Source organism: Myotis brandtii, unplaced genomic scaffold (assembly GCF_000412655.1).
Source record: "Myotis brandtii unplaced genomic scaffold, ASM41265v1 scaffold471, whole genome shotgun sequence".
NCBI lineage: Eukaryota > Metazoa > Chordata > Mammalia > Chiroptera > Vespertilionidae > Myotis > Myotis brandtii.
This window is the reverse complement of record NW_005367989.1, coordinates 21,994-32,082: the sequence shown is the minus strand read 5'-3', so window position 1 is coordinate 32,082 and position 10,089 is coordinate 21,994. Positions and strand designations below refer to the sequence as shown.

The 10,089-nt window shown below is 48.5% G+C and overlaps 2 protein-coding genes across 2 annotated transcripts; one reads left to right on the top strand and one right to left on the bottom strand.

Moving 5' to 3' along the window:
* Positions 1–700: 700 nt before the first annotated feature.
* DPPA5 (developmental pluripotency associated 5) lies at positions 701–5,167 on the bottom strand. Its single transcript, XM_005875871.2, has 4 exons — positions 4,996–5,167; positions 1,549–1,893; positions 1,256–1,435; positions 701–844 (listed from the first exon to the last, which is right to left on the bottom strand). The coding sequence occupies exons 1-4, from the start codon at positions 5,165–5,167 to the stop codon at positions 795–797; spliced, it is 747 nt and encodes a 248-aa protein (XP_005875933.1). The 3' UTR covers positions 701–794.
* On the top strand, positions 5,166–6,080 carry LOC102261699 (KHDC3-like protein; the record flags this gene model as incomplete). The annotated part of the gene is made up of 3 exons (XM_014547338.1): positions 5,166–5,334; positions 5,501–5,680; positions 5,947–6,080. Coding segments are annotated over exons 1-3 (483 nt in total), but the record flags the coding sequence as incomplete, so codon positions are not given.
* Positions 6,081–10,089: the final 4,009 nt, after the last annotated feature.

Here is a 10,089-nt window from a genome sequence, read left to right as displayed (position 1 = left end):
ACAAGGATATAAAACTGCTATACTAACAAGTTATTGACACTTCTGTATTTGTTATACAGAATAGTTGCTTTTCATTGTATACATGTTATGTTAATCTATTATAGGGCTATTATTTTTTTAATCTTACCTGAGGATATTTTTCCCATATGGTTTTTTTAGAGAGTGCAAGGGAAGGAGGGAGGGAGGGAGAAAGAGAAAGAGAAACAGATGTGAGAGATACATTGATGGATTGGTTGCCTCCCACACAGACAACCAGGGCCAGGGATCAACCTGCAACCCAGGTACCTGCTCTTGACTGGGAACTGAACCCAAGACTGAGTTGCAGGCCAACGCTCTAACTACTGAGCAACACAGGCCAGGGCAGAGCGATTATTTTTGAGTCAGTTCCAAACCATATCACATCTCCCCTAGATTGACCGGTTTTTGGTTGGAGATTTATCTCAAAACTTTGCTCCTAGACACCTGCCCTTTTTATATATATATATATATATACCCTAGCCAAGTGTGTTCTTGGACCTCTACACTTAGCTTTGGGTGGGGGAGGGGGGTTTCATTTAAGGCTTAAGTACAAGGTCCACCTTAACTATAGATATTACCTCCAACCACACGTCGAGGAACTGTTTTAACATTTTATTCGTTAATTAGCAACCTTGGGAAAAAGTTACATCAGGACTCATGAGGCCAATGCAAAAACCCCCAACAAGCTGTTTTCCCTTGTTCCGCGGGGAGCAGACCCACAGCCTCCTGTCCACATCCTGGTCCCCGGTCCGCCGGGTGCAAACGCTTCCCTTCAGCTAAAGGCCGAGCTCGAGGGCACTCATGGCGTCCTCGAGTCTGAGCATCCCTGGATCAGAAGACAAAGGCGGGCGTGGTGAGGAAAGGGAGGCAACAGCCTGGCCAGGTCCCGGCCCAACGTTCCGGGCCTGGGATCCTCAGGGACCTCGGAACGTGGAAGCACTGGGCCCATTCCAACCACCTCCGAGGAACTGGGGGGTGGGCAGGGTTGCGATCTCAGATAACCCCACCCGATTAGACCAACCCGGGGCCACCTCCCATCCAAGTCTCACCCCAGGGCCCCGAGGACCAGCCCACGGGCCTCCCCAAGGCGCCCAGGACCAGCCCAACACCGAGGGCCCGAATGGCGGTGGTTGCAGGGGGCACAGGAAGCAGGGGTGCGGAGGGCTGGGAGCGGGGGTGTGGGGTGAAGCTGCCCCTCCCCGCCCCCGCCCCCCAGCACCGGGCGAAGGCTTCTCACCTCGCTCCTGCCTCAGGCGGTGCCTCTCGGCCATGGACTGGAGCATCCACTTGGTTCGGAGCTTGTATAAGTAATTGCCGTAAACCACGACCTCGGTGAGGTTCGAGGATTCCAGAACCTTCAGCTCGAGCATGGCTCTGCTCACTTGCTCGATGTATGGGATTCGAGATCCTCCGGGGCCTACGTGAGGGAAGAAGATGGAGCGTTCAAACACCCCCCTCCCCCACGGGAGGCCCAGACGCCCGCCCGCCCGTCCTGGTGGAGGCACCCCAGTCAGGACTGGGCTCCCTTACCAAACATGGCTTCCAGCAGCGCCGTCTGGACCTGCAGCACCTCCGGATCTCGCAAGTCCTCGGGGACTTTAACCCACGGGGGGATATCTTTCCGTCTCGGCATAGGGCCCGCCTGGAGGCCCAATCCGGGGCTCACATCGCCCTGCTCGCCCCGCCTCCTGCCTGCACTCGGATCTAGCAGGTGACCTCCTGTACCTTCCCGAGCGCTGGTGGGCCCAGCTGTCCCCAAGTTCACAAGGTTACGAGGGTTTCCACCTGCATTGACTCTTCCGCACCAGAAACCCTGGGCCTTGGGAGTTCGCGGGACAAAGGCGCTACTCGTGCCCCAGGAACGAGTGGTTGGGCCTGAACCCCAGAAAGTGGAAATCCAGGTTTAAGGGTGCGAGAACCACCCGGGAGCTGCCAATCGAGTTTCAGCCTTTCGGCCTTCCACGTTCCAAAGGAGGGTCCGTTTCCTTCTCTGAGGGTTGGATCCTGGGTCTTCACATCGCAGGTGTGAATTCTGGGGCCTCAGGAATCATTCCTGTCACTTAACAAAGAGGAAACGAGATTTAAAAATTCATTATCGTTAAGGGACTCTAAAGTGCTCCCACTGTTCCAGTTCCTTGAAGCCCCTGAGCCTGGAAATTTTGAATCTACTATTTCGAAGCTCATCTGGCTCTGCCTGGCCACTAGAACCGAACCGTATGGTCCAGACCTCTGGCTCTAAATAAACTGCTTTATTTATTTTTTAAAATATATTGCTTGAAGCGATGTACTGGGTTCACCCAATGAGGGTATGATTTCAGTGTTTTCGGGCTTCACAGATGGAGATGAAGCTGGGTCTTCCCAAGGCCACCTTCTGGGAACTTCTACCTAATAATCCCTCAGCTGGCTATTATGACCATGGCTTATTTGAAAAGTCATATTTTCTTTCCTGAAAATTATAAAAACCAAACCTTTAGTTCTTTCTTAGGCTTCCAAGTTTCACTTTCAAACCTTATTATCCCATTCATAAGCATAGAAAGTTGGATTTTTGTGTTTTTAACCCTCACCTGAGGACATGCTTAGAGAGAGGAAAAGAGAGAGAAAGAAACATTGATGTGCATCAATTGGTTGCCTTCCACACAACCAGGGATGGAACCCCGCAACCCATGTATGTGCCTTGGCAACCTTTCCATGCACAGGATGACCTTCAACCAACTGAGCCACTCTGACCAGGCAGAAAGTTTTGTTTTTTAATATATTTTTATTGATTTCAGAGAGGAAGGGAGAGGGAGAGAGAGATAGAAACATCAGTGATGAGAGAGAATCATCAATGGGCTGTCTCCTGCATGCCCCACACTGGGGATTGAGCCCACAATCTGGACATGTGCCCTTGACTGGAATTGAACCTGGGACCCTTCAGTCTGAAGGCCAATGCTCTAGCCACTGAACCAGGCAGAAAGTTTTAACAATTACATTTAATGGTCTCTATCACAGGTTCCACTGACAAATTTAATTAACTAAATATTCTCATACATGGTAAAGAGCATTGCAAGGTACTTTAAGCCTCAAAAAACTTCCCAATTACCAAATAATTCCTATAAATCAAATAAATACAATTTATTAATATGTTGAACCTGAATTTCTCTTCAGAAATCCAATACTGCATATAAACTAATATTTCATCTTAAGCCACATATCTAAATCAATTACTTATATATTTCAAATTGGAATTACAAAACTATTTCTCTAATATGTTAAATTATCTAAAATATTACAGGAAAATAAAATACCATGCATATGGATTCCTTCTTTTTTAGCCACTTTGAAGAATACAGTACAATAAACTGCTTATACTAAAATGTGTACTATTTGACCAATTTTGACATATAGATACATCCAGTGGAACCTTCACTATAATCAAGATAATGCATATTTCCATCATCCCCAAGTTTCCTAGCGTCTCTTTCTAATCCCTTCCTCCTTCCATCCCCTTTCCCAGGCAATCACTTCCTGCTTTCTATCACTATAGATTAGTTTTCATAGTCTAGGATTTCATTTAAATATAGATTCTTTTTTAACATAATTACTAATACTATGGTTTTAATTCTCTTAAATATTTCTATACCCAATTTCTGAAACTTCAAGGAAGTAAAAAATCTACTCACACACACAAATGACAACAATATGCATAGAACTGCAAGTATCCTTATCTCAACTAAGGGGAAATATTATCACCCTATATCATTTTGGTAGCAGAAACAGATTTCAGACTAGAGATTGTCATGGAGATGCTTCCTGGATTTGACCCTTCAAATCCGATAGGACCTCAGATTTCAATTTATAGTTGCTGTGTTAATGACTCCATAGCTCCAGGGGAGGCAGTCATGGAGCCCAGATCCTTGGGTTTCAGTTATACATTCATCTAATTCTTCTGCCTACCCACAGGAGTTTATAAGTCCATCCTGTGACCTTTTGTTTTGTTTTGTTTTGTTTTTTAATCATGTTTCTTTTATTTTTTTATTGATTTCATAGAGGGAGAGATTGAAACATCAATGATGAAAATCATTAATCGGCTGCCTCCTGCACCACCACCCCAGGGACCGAGCCCCCCTAAGCAAGTGCCTTTGACCAGAATCGAACCAGAGACCCTTCAGTCCCCAGGCTGACACTCTCTCCACTGAGCCAAACCATTCAGGGCAATCCTGTGACCTTTTGAATTGATGTTGCCTTTCTTTGGCTCCTAATGCATATTCTGCTTAGGTCTCAAGACTGTGGACCATGTCAAACACCTACAAACTTCTCATGCACTTCTTTGGCCAACAGATCTCCATGGAGGATTCAAGGATGAGCCTGAATTCTGAGGGTCTCAGCCCGCTGGGCCTGGGCATGATACCCAACTACTGATGTGAGATCTAAATAACTTCATCTTCCTGAGTAGCAGATAACAAGTAACGCTTTAAGCTGGGCAGAAAAATCGAGAAATGGAAATGTAATTGTGTTAGAGAATTAAGACATCAAAAATTTCAAGGGACTCCCCTCTAACGTCCAAACCACACGGACCACCTGCTGTTGGCTGTGTTCAGCTGTCTCTGGCAGGTTAAGGAAGAAACTGGAAATGTGCTGGCTCTGGGTAGGAAACTCATTGGTCAGGGGTTCAGGAGGAAGTGGGAGACTTTAGCCCTTGAATACTATTTTACCCTTTGAATTTTTGCTCTTTTTTTTTTTTTTGGTGTGTGTGTATTTAATTAGTTTTCCATTAGAAAGTTATCCCAACTCCTCAGGAATGCTAAAATGGCCCCATTAGAACTGTCTGAAAAGCACCCGGGTCCCTGAAAATATCAGTTTGCTTCTCTGCGGATATTGTCCTGCTGTTGGATCTTCCCTTCGACCCTAGAGCTCCGCCTCTCCCTCCCGGAGTGCGGGGAGGAGGGAAGGAGGGAGGGGCGGGCCCCGTCGGAACCCGCGGGCAATAGAGCGCACCTGTGCCGTCTCGGATCGACGCCGGCTGCGGACCGCTAGGCCTGGAATCCAATGAGCAGGGCGCGATGGGGAGGAGCTTGCCACGGCCCTTATAAGAAGGCCCGGGCCCATGAGCCGCTGCCGTAGCCAGGCCCACTTGCACCAGCTCAGTCTGCGTGGCCCGCCGCAGCATGGCCACCACCAAGCGCTTTCCCACGCTCGTGCAGCTGGAGCAGCGGGGCGGGGCGCCATTCCAGGTGCTGGGTGACAACGCCAAGCAGCCCTACTGGTTCCACACGGAGTACCTCAAGAGCCCGAAGATGGTTCACCTCGAGGCGTGGCTGGTGGAAGCGATCTTCGGTGAGTGGCCGGAGAGGGGAAGCCAAGGCGGCCTCCTTTCCCCAGCTCCCATCACCCAGCCTCACCGCACCTGGGGGCAAGCCTCCTCTGTGGCCCTGGCAATTCTCCCCCTCCCGACACCTCCCCTTCCTGTGCGCCCCTCACGGCCTTTCTCCCTCCTGTGCAGGCCCCGGCGGAGAGCACATTCCGCATGTCGAGTGTGTGTCGCAGACCCTGCTTCGCATTAACCAGTGGGACCCCGAAGGCGAGGCTGAGATCCTGATCTTTGGCCGGCCTTCTTACCAAAAGGATGTGTCCAAGATGATCATGAACTTGGCTCACTATCACCGCCAACTCCGGGCACAAGGTAGCGGGCCGGGAATAGTGAGGGGAAGCCTGGGCAGACCTTGGCTCACTTGGGAGGGATCCTGATGCGTCCTGGGTGTGGCCGGGCAGCGGTCTCGTCCTCTTAGTCCGCCGGGAATGGGCTTCCTCTTTGCAAAGCATCTAGAAGCCCAAATGGACCCCGTGCTCTCAGATTTCGGCCCCACCCCTGCAGCCCTTACGGGTGACTCCTGTGGGGGGGAGAGTATGGGGACACAGGTGCAGCCTCCTCACCTGCTCTTCTTCCAGGCTCGCTGAAGAACGCTGCCCAGCAGGCCGAGCCACGGAATTTCTCCGCTGCAGTCCGGGTGGCTGCGCTCCAGGCCTCCCCCGACAAAGTCCGAGTGGCCAAGAGCCAGCGGTCCCCCGACGCTAAGTCCAACCCACGTAATTTTTTAAAATTTTGAACGGTGAAGGCGGGACCACAGTTAACTCGATGGTGCAGGTGAGAGCTCCAGGAAGGCGGGGCACGTGGTACGGGAGCTAAGCCAGAGGATGGACATAACCAGCTCAGGGACAGCGGCGCCAGGAATAAACGCTGCCAGTTCCAAGTGAGAGCACGTGGTGTAGCCGACAATGGAGGCGTGCAAACGGCTGAAAGGATGTGTCCAAGATCATCATGACCTTGGCTCACTATCACCGCCAACGCCGGGCACAAGGTGCGCTGAAGAACGCTGCCCAGCAGGCCTCGCCACGGAACTTCTCCGCTGCAGTCCAGGTGGCTGGGCTCCAGGCCTCCCCCGACAAAGTCCGGGAGGCTGCGACCCAGCAGTCCCCCGACTCTGTTCAAGAGAAGGCAAACCAATGGTCCCCCCAAGCTGTCCAAGACAAGACGACCCAGCGGTCGCCCGAAACTGTTCAAGAGAAGGCGACCCAGGGGTCCCCTGATGCTGTCTGGGAGGCGGCGACCCAGCTGTTCCCCAACACAGTCTAGGAGGCGGCGACCCAGAGCTCCCCCAACACTACCCAGAGCCCGTACCCAGGTTATGAAGGCATTTCGGGGCCTCGGAGCGCGAGCCAGGCAAGGTTCAAGTGAAAACCCCTCTCTGGAGCCCTATTCTAGGTCCTGCTTCTGCAGCAGAAGCTGGAGAAAGTAAAGGGTGGTGTGGGTTGTTCTTGGTTTCCCCTCCCCACCCCCATGTTAAATGTTTGCAAGCACAAATCTAAAGTTGTAACAAAAGAATCGAATTTCCTTAATAAAGAATTGAATGACCTACCCTCTGTTGTTTGGCAGGTAGAAGGGGAGGCAATATCAGCTCTAGGCTTCTTTCTGTCTGCAAGCAGGTGAGACCTGTTGGATTTCTAGCGGCCAGAGGTGACAGGCTGGTGCTTCCCTCATGCTCCTTGACCGCACACACCTGGCTTTGCCCACGGAGCGGCCCCTCTGGCCCAAGGAGTCTGCCCTCACTGGGAAACCTCTCCAAACCTGGGGTGGGGCACCCTTTGTCACTGTTAAAATTGAAGTATGTTTGAAATACAATGTAAGTTTCAGGTATGTAACATGTTAACTTGATACATTATGAATGCCATTGTAGCGATAATTAGCAACTTTGTCAGATTTGGCTTCTGGCTCCAGGCAGCTCCAACACCAGATGCCTGCTAGAAGGAAGCAAACTGTTAATAGCTGGGTGCTGGGGTTAAAAGACAAGAGCAAGCACCAATCTTAGTGTTAGGAAAACTTTCATTTGTGCTCAGTGATCATCCTCCCATGCACCTAGGTCAGTTCCATTGGATTCTTTCAGTACACAAGCCTGGGTTTGGGGCTCTAGCTCCAGGAGGGGGCATACAGGAAGCAGCCAATTGCTATTTCTCAGATGTTTTTCTCCTTCGCCCTTCCTCTCTAAAATAAACATTTAAAAAATTAAGACACAAAAAAACTTCAAGTCCTAGCCAGTTTCGCTGAGTGGATAGAGCTTAGGCCTGCGGACTGAAGGGTCCGGGGTTCAATTCTGGTCAAGAGCACCAACCTCGGATTCCTGGCCCTGGTCAGAGTGCATGAGGGAGGCAACCAATTGATACGTCTCTCACATCGATGTTTCTCTTTCTGCCTCTCCCCCTCCTTCCACAGTCTAAAAACAAAAGTCAATGGAAAAATATCCTCAACTGAGGATTTGAAATAAATTTTAAAAGGGAACTTCACTTTAAAGATCAGGGCAGTGGTATGTCTGTCATAGGCCCTTTGGTTACCACTAATAGGTGATCACTGTGGACGAAAGGGGCCATATGCTAACCTGACAAGCTCAGGGAAGGCCTACATGGCTGTCTTGCAAACTCAGAGACCTAAAGTAACCACAAAGGATGGTCTGAAATTAAACTAAAATCAGTTATGGTGGGTAGTTAATGTCCTAGGCCAGTATCTTCACTGACAAGGTCAACCTTTACCTTAACTGAGCCTGTCTTTTTGTACCTATGATAACATACTAGTATCCTTGAAATGTCTGGGTAATTTGTAACGTCCCTTTTTCCAGACCCCTTGGGGCACAACATAATGTGATTTTAGAGAAAGGGGAAGGGAGAGAGAAAACAAAACAGACTGGGTGGCTTAAGCAACATTTATTGTTCTCAAAGTTCTAGAGCAGTGGTTCTCAACCTTCCTAATGCCCGAGTCCCTTTAATACAGTTCCTCAGGTTGTGGTGACCCCTAATTTCATTGTTACAAATTGAACATAATTAAAGCATAGTGATTAATCACAAAAATATGTAATTATATGTTTTCTGATGGTCTTAGGCGACCCCTGTGAAAGGGTCGTTCGACCCCCAAAGGGGTCGCGGCCAACAGGTTGAGAACCGCTGTTCTAAAGGCTAGAAGTCCAAGATCAAGGTATTCCCAGGTTTGGTTTCTTCTGAAGACTCTCTTCTTAGCTTGCAGATGGCTGCCCTCTTGCTATGTATGTCTTCACATGAGCTTTCCTCTGTGCTCAACCTATCTTGTGTCCATATTCTTCTTCTTATAAAGACACCAGTTATACTAGGAAAAGGCCCACCCATATAGCCTTATTTTACCTTTATTAACTCTTTATAGGCCCTACCTCCAAATACACTTATATTTGGAAGTAATGGGGGGTAAGAAGTGCAGAATCATTTAATAATTTAATTTTTATTAATCTGGGGAAAATTGGAATAAATTTTAAGTATAACCCTCTTCCTCCAAATACCAGTCCAAAATGTTCAATGGTTTTGAGAAATCCCAATAGGAAAACCTGCAGGAATATTTGTCAGATTTCTACAGAATACCCTGGCTGGTGAGGCTCAGTGGTTGGCACATCGCCCCAGAAGGTAGCAGGTTTGATTGTCGGTCATGGCACATACCCAGGTTGTGGATTTCTCCCTGATCAGAGCAAGTGTGGGAGGCAACCAAACGATGTTCTCTCACACCGATGTTTCTCTCCCCCTCTCCCATACCTCCCTTCCTCTCTAAAATAAAATAAAAAAATCTACAGAATAAGAGCAAGCAGGAGTTCCTAAGCTTAAAGTAAGGATGAGGGCCCCAATAGCATGGGGTTCAGTGGTTGAGCATCGGCCCATGCACCAAGAGGTTGCTAGTTGGATTCTAGGTCTGGGCATACGTCTGGGTTGCAGGCAAGATACCCAGTAGGGGGCACGAAGTAGGCAGCTGATCAATGATGTTTCTCATAGATGTTTTTCTCTCCCCCTCTCCCTCTAAAAATCAAAACTTTTTTTTTAAAAGGATGAGGGGAAAGCACACAGAAAACAATAATTGGTTTAACTACATATAACAATTTCTCTCATGCAAAAAAAAAATTAGTTCTAATGGACCAAAAATGAGAAGCAAACTAGGAATATGATCATTATCACTTGTAATCAAAGACATATTTTAAAAGACACGTGTGTGTTTAAAAACCCTTGCAAACAGCTAAAATCCTTTACTACTAAGGGGTAAAGAAAGTGCAGGAGTTAAATCAACTCAAACTTTGTGTCTGAAGCTGCCGAGCTCTTAGCCACCTCTCCCCCCAAGAAATCTGCTTCCTGAAAGTGGAGACAGCAAGGGTTTAAGGTTGTTTTGCACAATTTGTTCATAACTATTTCCCTGGTAATAGAAAAACAAATCCCCTGGTTCAGGACACCTTTGCAGGCCAGTGTGTGTGTATGGGAGGGAGGGGGGAGCGGGAAGCGGAGCCAGCCAGCCTGGGGACAGAACACCTTCTGTGGGACAAACTGCCCAGGATCACAGTTCTCCAGTGAATCTCAGCACCAGCAGAATGAATGCTGATGGCTTAGCTTTCCTGTTAGAATACCCACTCGTGCAGAGAGGGAGGCACCCCTCTAGAACAGTGGTTCTTAACCTTGGCTGCACATTAGAATCACCTGGGAATCTTTTTAAATATATTTTATTGATTTTTCACAGAGAGGAAGGGAGAGAGATAGTTAGAA

Excerpts from the sequence above, each read along its gene's own strand:
- DPPA5 (XM_005875871.2), bottom strand. The coding sequence starts at position 5,167 with ATGCTGCGGCGGGCCACGCAGACTGAGCTGGTGCAAGTGGGCCTGGCT. Across the intron at positions 1,436-1,548 it reads GCTGCTGGAAGCCATGTTTG|GCCCCGGAGGATCTCGAATC; the intron begins GTAAGGGAGCCC and ends TCCCTCACGTAG. Across the intron at positions 845-1,255 it reads CCGCCTGAGGCAGGAGCGAG|GGATGCTCAGACTCGAGGAC; the intron begins GTGAGAAGCCTT and ends CTTCTGATCCAG.